Source organism: Leptidea sinapis, chromosome 9 (genome assembly GCF_905404315.1).
Source record: "Leptidea sinapis chromosome 9, ilLepSina1.1, whole genome shotgun sequence".
In the NCBI taxonomy this organism is placed as follows: Eukaryota; Metazoa; Arthropoda; class Insecta; order Lepidoptera; family Pieridae; genus Leptidea; species Leptidea sinapis.
In genome coordinates, this window is record NC_066273.1 from 7,100,896 (window position 1) to 7,114,778 (window position 13,883).

At 32.8% G+C, this 13,883-nt stretch overlaps 2 protein-coding genes across 4 annotated transcripts in view; one reads left to right on the plus strand and one right to left on the minus strand.

Annotated features, from left to right (window-relative positions):
* Positions 1–13,883, plus strand: part of LOC126965933 (cGMP-dependent protein kinase, isozyme 2 forms cD4/T1/T3A/T3B) — a 200,210-nt gene that overhangs the window by 134,178 nt on the left and 52,149 nt on the right. The gene's annotated exons all lie outside the window — the stretch shown is intronic.
* On the minus strand, positions 987–3,893 carry LOC126965991 (uncharacterized). 2 transcript variants are annotated; one of them, XM_050809853.1, is made up of 3 exons: positions 3,508–3,893; positions 1,658–1,888; positions 987–1,582 (listed from the first exon to the last, which is right to left on the minus strand). In XM_050809853.1, exons 1-3 carry the CDS (start codon positions 3,680–3,682, stop codon positions 1,038–1,040), a joined length of 951 nt encoding a protein of 316 aa, XP_050665810.1. In that variant the 5' UTR covers positions 3,683–3,893; the 3' UTR covers positions 987–1,037. The 2 variants fall into 2 exon arrangements, with proteins under 2 accessions (XP_050665810.1, XP_050665809.1); XM_050809852.1 differs by having other exon boundaries at positions 987–1,888; positions 3,508–3,888.

Here is a 13,883-nt window from a genome sequence, read left to right on the forward strand (position 1 = left end):
GACGAAACAAGAAGACAAGAGTACATGTTGATCCCTTTCTTGAAAATAGGCTTCTTGCTGGGGCGTTTGTTACACATTTTGGAAAACTACAAAATAGTGAACGTAAATTTAAAAATTACTTTCGAATGTCCATTCGTTCTTTTGATGAACTGTTGTGTAAAATTGAGAATAAGCTACAAAAAAGCAGTTTACGAAGGATTACAATACAACCGATTGAGAGGCTCGCTATTACATTAAGGTAAGTTTTAAATTTTAAATATTTAATTTCTTGCTATGATTTAGTGGAAAGGGATTTGAACAGGTAGGATAAACGTACCAATCCCAAACCAGTAAAGGACTTTTTTGATTTCAAATTACTGTCATGTGTAAATTTACATGTGCAAAAAAAATATGGTCATGTACTCTGGTCAACTGCAAAAATGTTAAACAGAAAAATCAAATCAATGATATTTTCAGTAGTTGACCATCGTGGTCAATTATTGAGACATCATACAACACATGTTCTAGTAATTATCCAGTCTAAATAAACGGTATAATAATGATTGTTTGTTTGAAATATCGTAAAGTAATGCGTCATTGGTTATTAATTGTTGAAATTTCATAAAATCAGATTATTTCACTCATAAAATGTCGCCTTTAAAGTGGAATCATTCTTACCTTTCATCACACGCGACTTATAAAATTATATAAAGTTATAGGTTTGCACATGACAGTAATTTGAAGTCAAAAAAAGTTCTTAATTGGTTTGGGATTTCAACTACATACACAATCCTTTTTTTATCTGATAAAGTACACATGGCCACAGATCAAGTTACCCAAAACCAGTATAAATGGAACTCGCACCTTGCGCATTATCATACTTAGGTAACCCGTCGGAGTCCCGCTTATACTGGATTTGAGTAACTTGATCTGTGCCGTGTGTACAACCGCACTCATATGAATAAACAAACAATTAGAGAGAAACTGGAGAAAAAAAGTTAATCGTACTCATTTTAATAAAAAGAGTTTTATTCATAAATTAAAAATCAAATTTTACATCATTCATTTCTTTGTAAATTTGTATCCTGAGCGTTGACATTACTTTCGCCAGTAGATGATGTTGTTGCTGGGTTATAAATTATGTCATAAGACGTGATATTAAACAGGCGACTTTCAGTCGAAATAAGAGTTTCATTATCATTCACTGCAGCAGAACTAATAGCATTGTCGTTAAGACTGGAAGTATCCTGGATTATACTATTGGTTTGGTAATCTTGATTTATCGGTGACAAACTGTCAAGCTCAGTAAAAGCACTAGAACTTGTTGTAGGTATGGGGCTGTAGTATGCAGGTTGTGTTTGACTTTCCATTTCCATAACTATATTTAACACTTTTGTTCTGAACATTAGTTTTTGATATCTAGTGAATCTTTTTAATGAAGGCTGCAGAGACTGAAAGAAAGCCAAATCCTCACTTTCCAGCTCCAGTTGCTTAGACTTTAAGCATTCTAATAACTGTGCCTCAAATTCGGATGGTGCTTGCTTTTTAGATTTTACTTGTTTTTGTTTTAATGTTGGGTGAGAACTTTCTTGACGTGAAGTACCTGGTTGCGTGGACTCATTACGTGTTTCTAAATTACGTTGTGATGTTAGTTGAGAACTTTCTTGACGTGAAGTACCTAGTTGCGTGGACTCATTAGGTGTTTCTAAATTACTTTGTTCAGACATTTCTTCACAGAGTGACTCTTCTCCGGCAGTTTCCGTTGTACTGTCTAAGAAAGTCAAAATGTCATAGTAAGAATATTTCTTCTTCTTCTTACTCCCAGAGCCGGATGGCTGATTTTTTTCAGATATCTTGTCTTTCTGGTAAGTGTCCCTTGCTGTTCGCCAGCGTTGTTGTATTTTCTTGTCTGAAATGACAAAATATAATAAGTAGTTGGCAAAAGTACACACAGTTTCAGATCAAGTTACCCAAAACCAGTACCAATAAAATTTGCCATCATCAATATTAAGGTGAAAACTTCCGGAAGTCACTAGCGCTGTAAGTTTTTAATTTGTTTTAACAAAAATTAGCTTCATTAGATTCCTTTCATTTGTCGGAAATTTTACCATAGGGGTTAATTTATACAGAGGAGATTTCTTATAAAATATTAACAGCACAGTTATGTATCTCAAATCTGCTAAAAGTGGCCACTTTTAGCAGATATGAGATACATAACTATACTTCGAACATTTCATATGAAATCATAACTGCATAAATACCCCCCTATGATAAAATTTTCGGCAAATGATAGAAATCTAACGTAGCTACAGTACTGTAGTTAAAACGAATTAAAAACTTCTAGCGCTAGCTACTTCCGTGCCCTTTCACCTTAAGGGTATTTATTTTTCTTCTGAAGTAAAATTCGAGCGGTGCATGCCGTCTTATGTCTGATGTCAGCATTATTAATATATTATATAATCATAATATTATTAATATATTGTTTTTGTTTTCAGATATTTGGCAACTGGTAATACATTCACTGATCTACACTATTCCTACGTGATTGGAATTGCAACAATTAGCGAAATAGTAAGACAAGTTTGTTACATAATATGGATTGAACTAAAGTCTGAATGTATTCCACAGCTTAATGGGATCAAATGGAAAGAAATCGCAGAGGGATTTCTCACATATACAAACTTTCCTAATTGCTTGGGTGCTATTGATCGAAAACATATAAGAGTGATTCGACCGCCGCACAGTGGATCACTATATTTTAATTATAAGAAATATTATTCTGTAGTGCTCCTCGCAATGTGTGATGCTGATTATAATTTTACATATATTAATGTCGGTACCAGTGGAAGTAACGCCGATTCAACCATCTTTAGAAGGAGTCATTTGTATACGAAACTGGAAAGTAACACGTTGGGTATCCCTGACCCGCAAGAGTTGCCTATTATTTGCCCCGAAGTAGCTTATCCATCTAGTGTAAGAGCAAAGTTGCCGTTCGTGATAGTGGGAGACGAGGCATTTGGTTTATCATCACATGTGATGCGGCCTTATGCTCGTGATAATTTACCTTACAAAAAGAAAATATTTAATTACCGTCTGTCCAGAGCTAGAAGGTACATAGAATGCACTTTTGGAATTATGTCAAATAAATTTAGAATATTTCACAGATCCATGACTGTCAAGTTAGATCTAGCACAATTAATAGTCAAGACGGCATGTGTACTTCACAATTTCATAAGGAAACGGGATGGATACATGGTCAGCCATACATTTGTCACAAATGGTTTTACGGGACCACTACCCAGGCAGCAGACTGAAAGTAGTAATACGTCGGCAAGTAATATCAGAGATATATTTGCAGATTACTTTATCAATGAAGGAAAAGTCTCCTGGCAACACCGATATATAATTAATTAACTAAACTCAAAAGGTTTTAGAAGGTTTTTGATGTTATTTGTGAATTAAATAATTATGCTTATATTAATAAAGTAATGATGCTTGTATAAATAAAATAATAAACCAAACACATACCCGCCTCTTTTCTTTCCTCTTCGCTCAAATTTTCGTAGTTAGGTGCCAATTCCTTCAAAATATCTCTCCATGCAGCCTCTCTCGCGTCCCTGTTTTTGTATAATTCATTGCGTTTATCCCACAAAACGGGCCGCAGATGAACTTCAATGATTACTCGCTCTGTATCGATTTTCATTTCGGCAGTACAATACGGCGCGTGCGCCCCGTTCGACTCTAAAATGGGCACTGAAGTTGTAGGCAGTGCTTACGCATGCGGATACCCCGCACCGGGGTGGCGCCCCGCACAGCGCCCCGCGTCCCGCGTGCGTATATCACGCTTTACAATAGATACCTATATGAAATTGTTCTTTGCGGATGCTACGCATGCGGGCCAATCCCGCGTGCGTGAGCAAATCCGCGTGACACTAAAAGCGCCCTTACTGCTGATCAAAATCCGTAAACCGCAGTATGCGGGGCAACGCTGTCGTGATTGGTCGTTGCATTATATATTTGACATGTTCTGTATTTAAAATGTATTTTAACGTTTTTGTTATTTAAAACATGTGATCTATTTTGATATGTAAATGGTGTTTTAATTGTATGTATGATGTGAGGTGTTAGTGAGTTTTTTGATTTCTAAGGAAACAATGTGGTTCTAGTATAGTAGAAGGATCTTTGTGTGTTTTATGCTACAAATAACGAATCTTATCCTTTGAATACAACTTCTATTCTTGAATCTATGTTGTTGCTTTAATTCACAATAATTAATTGACTTAAGTGTATAAAGTTGCCTAATATATTTGGTATTTTACTAAACAATGGAAGGTTATTATCAGAGTAAACAATTAGGTATGCGTGCTATACCTCTCGTGAAAGTACTTCGTTACTTTGTGTTTTAACTGAAATATGTTTTAGCATATTAATACTTCGGAGTCATGCTTTCTAAGACACAGCAACCTCGTATGACATCATCATGCATATTTTATTTATGTAAATATGGAGTATTTTTAATACAACACAATACGATAATTATACACCGCATAAAATACATTATAATATTAACGAAACAGTCAATATTAAGAAGTAATTACTGTTGTCAAATTTACGTGCATTTACTTGTTTTTTCTTTTGTTCCACATGCTCTATTTTCCATGCGGAGTGAGCAAATGTTTTTTTTTATTATTATTGATTGGGCAACACTGTTTACAAATAATATGCGCGAAAGTCGGTTACTTTTGGGATCTCAACTTTTTTTTTTACTTTTCGCTGCACTTGAAATAAATTAATCTACGGCGGAAGAACTGATTTTTTTTGCTTAAAATTATTATTGATGGGATAGCACTATCGGCCCTGAGTCGGTTACTTTTGGCTCTCAAACTTTTTTTTGCACTTGAAGTAAATTTATTTAATTGTTGACATGGGCGAGAGTAATCATAATGTCATTATAATTAATTCTTAACAATGTATGTTGAAAACATTATCATCGGAAAGATACACTGTAAAAGTTTGTATTAAAATAACGTATAAATGTTAAAATTAACCGTTAATAGACATCGGTAATTAGTTATAATTAAGATAAATTATATTAACCGTACAATTATCACGACCTTAACTATGTTGCATTTGTTAAATAGCTGTGCATACAAAAACTTCAAATTCGAAGTTACTCTTGAATATAAAAAATGGGATTGTGTGGTTTTATGAAACCACGGTAAAAGTGAAACTTTATTTCACATTATAGACATTTAACTAAATAACATTATCATTAAATACCGACAAACAACATTTACCTTTCACACTGACAAAAACAAACAAAATAGCGTGGAGCACTGGCACAAATGAGTAATAGTCTATACACTACACGGTCAGCTGTGCGATCTATAGGCGCCGCCCGACCGTCACGCGACATGCAACACACAGACGAAAAAGTTAGAGACGATGTAATAAAAGTTTTAATTTAAAACTAGTAAATATTACATCGTATAAGTAGATGAATGCTAAAAAAATAATAGGCATTATATTAGGTACGTCTAGTAATTTGTTTAAAATATTTTCTTTTATTTTAACAATTTGGTTTAATCTTTGTTGGCTTAATATTTTAAAGTTGGCCTTTATTATCAATGCCTATACTTTGATTCGTTCATTGTTTATTTCTATAGTGATTGCTGATTTCATGATAACACAATCTGTCGATCTTAATTCTTCGATAGATTCCATTGAAATGTCATATTCATTAGAGAAAGTAGGTGACATACCGATCTCGCGTATTTAAAGTAGCTCATAAGGCGATACTTAATATTTAGAGCAATTAAAATCTCCTTTTATGTAGATCTTTGAATGAAATTAGTGCTGCTTGTAATTGAAAATAATGAACTGATTTTATTGTTTTTTTAAATCTCATACACATTTTAAGTCTCAAGGTGACGAGCGCGGTTGTGGAGGCACTCAGAATTTTTGGGTTTTTCGAGAATCCTGAGCGGCACTGCATTGTAATGGTTAGAGCATATCAATTACCATCAGCTGAACGTCCTGCTTGTCTCGTCTCTTGTTTTCATTAAAAAAAAGCAAATTGCATCTTAAAGATAAAGCTGCTCAGAATTTATGGGTTTTTCAAGAATCATAACCAAAAATAGAGTGGCACTGCATTGTAATGGCTAGGGCGTATCAATAACCAGCAGCTGAATGTCCTGCTCGTCACGTCCCTTATTTTCATTGATTTATTAAAAGTTTTTTATTTGCAATTAAAATATATTCTATAGCAGTCATTACTTTTTAATACTTTCAAAAATTGTGTTTCCGGAATTTATTTGTCAGTAATTGTACCGCTAGAAGGACCCTTTGTTCAGTATTCCAGCTAAATGATTATTCCTATCTTTTATGATAAAAATATTTAAAAATAGTACGGTCTTTTTAGATTTGAAAACATTATCATCGGAAAGATACATTGTAAAATTTTGTAATAAAATAACGTTTCAATGTTAAAATTAACCGTTTATAGACATTGGTAATAAGTTGTTATTAAGATAATTCATGTAATAATTTACCGTATAATTGTCACGACTTTAGTTAATGGTTTTATTCAATTTAGTAGTTATATATGTACCCGCATAACAACAATCGTCTAAAATCTACCTATCTTCAATCTACATATTATTATATAGTTTACTAGCTGACCCGACAGACGTATTTCTGTACATGATAAATATAACACTGCTTTTTTATGAATTTGTCAATAATATTTCATAACATCAAGAATTATTTCTTAAAATATGCTCCCTGTTGTTTCAATGTAACTGTTTCACAGCAGAACTGTCAAACTGTGTATCAATAAATTATCTCATAGAAAATATGTCCATACAAAATAAATATTGAAAATAAAAATAATTATGGGTCCCGAATCGAAATAAAAACTATCCTATCTCTCAAGCTGGACTAAACTGTACTCCATGAAGTAATCCCCATTAAAATCCGTTTTATATTTTTATAGATTTTATTATACATTTATATGTAAATATTTAAATCAATTTAATTGGGCTCACCTCGAATCGTCTGCCCATTTATTACATTTACATGATTTATTAAGTACCCTTTTGAAAGTAGTGTAGTACCTTTTATGCAAAAATATTTATATTTACTCGTATATAACCCACCGGTGATAAGCATGCTCGGTGTTTCCCTGCAAGATCGAATCAGAAATGTGGAGATCGGTAGGAGAACCAAAGTTACCGACATAGACCCATAGGTTGCAGTCCCATGCATGTCCTAAAAATTGGGCACATCCGACAAACTATTTTTAATTATTATTACTTATTAGCGTTTGTTTCTGATTAAATATTTTATGAAACTTCTATAGTAATGTGCAAAATATATAAACAATTCATTAAGAACTCGAGGATAGTAGAAAATGATGTGGAGGAATTCAATAATTATTATTATTTACTACTTCATTTGGTCTTTCCGTGGAAGGCTCTTTATTTAAGTATTTACCAAAACGGCGCCTCTTTCTACAACCAAGATACTCCTTGATAAAAAAAAGTCTGTAAAATTTATTTGTGTTTCTGATAGAAGGAAGCCATAGTGAAACTACTGGACTGCTAGACATAACATCAACTGTTTCAAGGTGATTTAAGAAACCTGAGAGTACATCACTCACCATCATATGAAGTTATTTATATCATAAAAAATATATAACAGACACGAGTAAAATAAGAAGGACTCCGTGTCACCTAACATAACAGTGGGGCACCAAAACAAGCTGGTAAGCGTGTAAATACAGAGCCCCACGCATACACTTACACTAATACAAGCCGATCGACCGCCATTATGAGATTTGCCATCGTCTGTGACAGATCAGTTTGCGTCGCAATAAAATATTTTAAGAATGCCGTCGTGCGTTTTGATATAGTGTCAAAACAATACTATCAAAGTATTTGTGGATACATGATTATTTAAGGGAGAAAAAATTGTGTATCTGGTATACTCCGTAACCGCACACACACTAGCATAAAGGTGCTTCACTTGCTAATATCACGGTGCGTAGTCCTTCTTTTTTTAACTCGTCCGTGAGTTATTATTTATTTGAGTTATACTATATTCGAAAGATGTAAAGCTTAAACAATAAGAATCTCAAGCAATATGATTCTCGTGGAACCTTGCTGTCGAAACAAAAATGTTTTTTCTACCTGAGTTCCGTTCGAGACGTGCCAGGTGCAACCGTAGGTACATCATTAAGGGCAACTGTTTCCTTTTAACAAAAACTAGTACTTACAGTATTTACTTGTCCATCATAAACTTTTTGATACACTTTTAGGGAAGTTTTAAGAGTTTGTATTTGACGCTAGGATCTGATGTTGAAAGTAAAACTATATTTTATAATTTGAGCAATTTTTAATGTAATAAGTTCAATTCCGTTGATGTTTATTTAAAATACATCTGATAAATTTTGGTGTTTTTAATGCAAGAAAAAAATATTTAAATTAATTAATGTTATATTTTATCGATAGATCTATGAATGACTGCACGTATCATACAATCGCTTTTTCCCTAGATAGATTCGCTAGGCTGGAGGTACCATATAAACTGTAACATAATAATATGTAAAAATTGTAACCATGTTAACAAAATGTTAACAACGTCAATATTTGATTTGATTGAGTAAGAAGACGGGAAATTGAAAATGCACAGATAATACATAATTATTTCATTAATGAGTGGTGGAAATGTTTTATACTAAGTTCCAAAAATTTAATATTTCGCTTATAGAGCGCCCATATAATGCACTGACGATGAAATCTCACTGTGATTGTTTACAAATATGAAATAAATGTTATCGATAATAATATAACTGGTATTGTTTCTAGAGATGTACTCATATCGATTACGCGTATTTTACACACCAAATCTTTTTGGCTTATTAGCGGTGTTAATTTGTCTGTGTCAATATGCCGCGATGTTTTTCATTCAACTGACATCCTAGGCTTATATTAAGGATTGCTGTGCTCCAACTAGATACCGCAGTCGTTGTCGCAAAGTGCGGCAACTAACACTACCCCCACATGGGCATACTCGAGAGTCAGTCTCGAACAATGTATGACGTTGACGTGCCACTGCATGTTCTGTTAAACTTTGCTAATAATTGAAATAAAATGCCGGGTGGCGTAGTGAAACTATGTAAAATACTACATATAATACTACAAGAAATAAGAAAGACACTGGGATCACATATCATCAGTATTTTGTATTTTATTAATTTCAATGTAAAATAACACGAAGCGTATGTGACAAAATTTGAAAGATGCCATAGAGTGTCAAGATGCCGCGCTCACAAGAATCTTTTAGATGCCGTAATAAAAAAGCTATTGTTCTTAGATAGTGCGGTATCTAGTTGGAGGAAGCGGAGACCAATCCTCAATCTAAGATCCTTGCTTGATAATGTAGTTCCATGCGAAATTTTTCAAATTTTGGACATGAAATCGATTTAAAAATTATACTTTGAAATTAACTTGTATATTAAAAGATATTTTTTTTTCAAATAACCATTTAATAAGTAATTAGATAACATTGTAATATATATAGGGCTTGTGCTTATGTGTTAATTGGTGAGAATACATAGATTTCTCCGATTCCTAGGATCTCTCATGTATCAGCTGGTCAGTGAAGCGAGAATGTGGACCAATGAACTTGTTTCAACTTACTAACGATTTCTTGTACTCGATCATGCATTCATTACTATTTAATATTTAATTTATTGAAGTTTACCTTACACTTCTTCTTCTTTTGGATCTTGGCCTCCTTAACGATTATTTTCTACATCCTTCTGTGACTGAACCTCTTCTTCAAGTTGTAAGAAAATACAAGCTCAGTCAAATTCACTATGTCATCAAATATAGCAGTTAAAAAAAACTAAAACATCGCTTTTTGTAGAAATCCGAAAAAATAGAAAATTTATTTTGAAATTTAAAATTAACATCAATTCCTGTCTTATAGACGATAGATGAAAATTATATAAATTAACATAAACCTTATTTTGCAATTTGAAAATGGAATAAATCTAAGAAGTTATCTAAGTTAATCTAAGAAATCTGGCCGTTTAAAGTGAGTCAAAATCGCGCCTAAATGAGTCGGTTACAAACAAACATACATACAAGTGAAGCTAATAAAAAGCGTATAAGATTATTCAATATCCAATAGAAAGCAAAAAAGAAATGAGGAACACGCTATATTTTCTTTTTAACTTTTGTGCCCGTTAAGCCATGTTGTAAGACGAAGACGCTTTCCTAGAGGATATAGTTGATAGGATATGATGAAACCTGTACTTTTTCTTAAAATCACGGTCTTCGAATTGATTACTGGCATCTCTGATATACCGCTTAGGCAAACGAATCCACCTAGGCCATAAAATATTCTAATATTCGATATAAGCAATAACTTCGTTTATTGACATGTTGCCGCTTCAAAATAAATATTTTTCTGGGTTAAAACAGCTGCTCAAGTCGTGATCGAACCGCACTTGACTTTGGCAACTCGAAATACGCACTTGAAGTGCGTCTTAAGGGCCGAGTTAGATTTATTAATATGAACGTTTTTTGATAACTCTCAACTGAGATTGAGTTTGAGGTTAGTGACTCAAGTCCAATTTATTAATAAGAACAGAGACTTGAGCACGATCTTGAGGTCACGCTCGAAGCTGAGATTAGTTTATTAATACGAGCCTAAAAGTATTTTCCATACCAGCAGATGCCAGCGTCATAATTATCTCGACCAGTGCAGAATGCCTTGTACCATTTTGAATAAAATAGCGTGCTGTTAACGAATCCGATTATCTAGGCGAACCAAAACAATGAATCGAAACAAATTTAACACGCTATATAAAAGTAAATTGAGCATCGTGCGTTAAGTAATTAAAATTATTGGTTATTTGTATTAAAGATTCATTGATGAAAAACTATTTAGCTAATAAATCCAGTGTCCTGATGTTGGTTATCAAAGAATTCCTAAACTAATGATCGGATTTTAATGGGGATTACTTCATTGAGCGCAGTTCAGTTCACCTCGAGAGAGATTTGGGATTTGGGACTCATAATTATTTTTATCTCCATTATTTATATGGACATATTTTCTATGAGAGAATTTATTTACGCACCGTTTGACAGTACTGCTGTGATAAAATTTCATTATAACAACAGGGAACATATTTTACGAAATAATTCTTGATGTTATGAAATATTCTAGTTATTGGCAAATTCATAAAAAAACAGTATTTTATTTATTATGTACAGAACAACGTCTGTCGGGTCAGCTAGTAACTATATATATTTCCGGCTGTCTACTATTATCAGGTAATTTTAATACATCTCCAATCTGATCTTCTTTTTTTCGTAAATCAACCAACACTTTTAACCATCTACATTTGCCTAAAAATTTATTGTTCAGTTAATCTACTTTCAATTATTCTTCTATTCTCTATACATATTTACTTTACAATGTTCTCTTTAAAATTTACTTACTTTTACTTTAGCAACATAATATAGAATCTATGAAAATCGCTATCAAGAAGGACGTCCTCGTTTGTCTCTTCTTTATACATATCCCAACATTTTCCTCTCTTGTCATCTTTTACTTTACATTGTTCTCTTTTAACTTTACTTACTTTTACTTTACCAACCTTATACAAAATCTATGAAAATCGCTATCAAGTAAGACGTACTTTTTTGTTAACAAGTTTGAGAGAAACTTAACGTACAATGTTGTTTATGTTTTTTTTTCTGTTACATCATAGATACAACACATTATAGATTAATAACAGAATGACATTTACTCTTTAAGATCTGTACCCCGATAACGTTCTAACAAAACTCATGTAAATGGCCACTCTCGCAAATTACCTAACTTTCATTGAAGTTTGTACCTTTAAAAGATTTATCAAAATAATCTTTTTTAAGTCTTTATATAACATTGTTTTTTTATTTGTTAATAAAATGCATATAAATGAAGCTCGTTTAGAATAAACATAAGTTTCGAAATGGAAAACTATAAAATGCAAAGTCGGAATGTTTTTTAAACTATTTTGGACTAAAAGTGTTTTGGGTTCGTCAAGTCGTATACTGCCAGATAATTACAGATTTCCAAATAGCCATTAATACATCCAAGCATGAATTCCAGTAGCGGCCGCAGTTAATTTAATCTTTATATTCCATCGAGTCACTCTCAGTGAAAGTGTAATAACCATTAATGTTAAAACTTGGTTCTACATCGACGCGGGCGCCGTCCCGGCCCAGTGTCTAATCATTACATAATAACGGACACTTGGTTATCTTGTAAAATAATACAACTGTATCTGATCGATTTATGTTTACTGCACTTGGTTATTTGGTATATCGTAACCAGTTGGAGGCTCCTTTGCACAGGAAGCCGGCTAGATTATGGGTACCACAACGGCGCCTATTTCTGCCGTGAAGCAGTAATGTGTAAACATTACTGTGTTTCGGTCTGAAGGACGCCGTAGCTAGTGAAATTACTGGGCAAATGGGACTTAACATCTTATGTCTCAAGGTGACGTCCTGCTCGTCTCGTCTCTTATTTACATAAAAGAAAAGAAAAACCCAATAATAAGTATTGATTTTTTTAAAAATCTGTCTTTTGTAATTTTTTTTATTTTAGGGGAATTTTACATTTAAATAAAACACTTTTAAAAGGATTAAATCGCGTGCAATTGTAACTGTGTGTAAAGTATCGTAAATGTATATAAATATGTATTCAAAAACTAAACAAATTTTAGAGTAAAACTAAAAATCGTTTTTTAAAATGTGAAATGTGATATGTAATATGCTCATTCTGTGATGAAAAAAATAAAATTGTAATATTACTTTACAACAGTTCTCTCTTTACAAGTAATCAAGGCTTCAAAGTACTATCTGTACATCACTTTACGTCTGTGAATGTCTTGTACTTCTTTTATCTATTTGTTTATCTAATTACACAACTTTAATGCTACCCAACGCAGTTTATAGTAGAAATGTATCTTGAATCCCACTCGTGTTTTCGTCCTATTATTTCATCATCGTAATCATTCACTAACAATTCAAATCAAATCAAAATCACTATATTCATGTAGGTCAAAGAAATGACACTTATAATTGTAAAAAAAAAAATCTTATTGAATCTACTGCTACTTCGTAAATGATTGAGCTAATGAGAAGAATTAGCAAGAAACTCATTGCCACTCTTTTAAATCCACATTTACATTTTCATTGTTTTACAAATCATTTCAATTACAATATAATGTGTAAAGTGATGTAACAAACATACTCAAACGTCAAATAGTCAATGCCTTAACAATTAATAACTTAATGTTGCTGTGATTTAGCAGCGACTACATTTAAAATAGAAATCTATTTATACTGAGCGACAAACCGCTCACAATATTCATAACGTTTATTCTTATAAAAAATTATAATTTATACAAAATTAACAATCGTACTTATAAATCATAACCTTCTATTTTGTTAGTTATTTGTACAAACATATATTGATAGTTCAAACCATTTTATGAGAATAGGGTGTCTAAGTACGATACGACATGGGTACCTTCAAAAAAAGCGCGTACACCTTCCTTAAAGGCCGGCATCGCTCTTGTGATTCCTCTGGTGTTGCAAGAGAATGTGGGCGGCGGTGATCACTTAACACCAGGTGAACCGTACGCTCGTTTGTCCTCCTATTCCATAAAAAAAAAAGTATCTGATATATTCAACTTACCAGCAGATCCGACTCGCATGACCGTTATAATATCATATTAAAGAGTCCACCTTCTAAGACGTCTTATTAAACTTTAAATCATTTTTTTTTTATAATATTGACACACTTTTACACAAATTATCTTGCCCCAAACTAGGCATAGC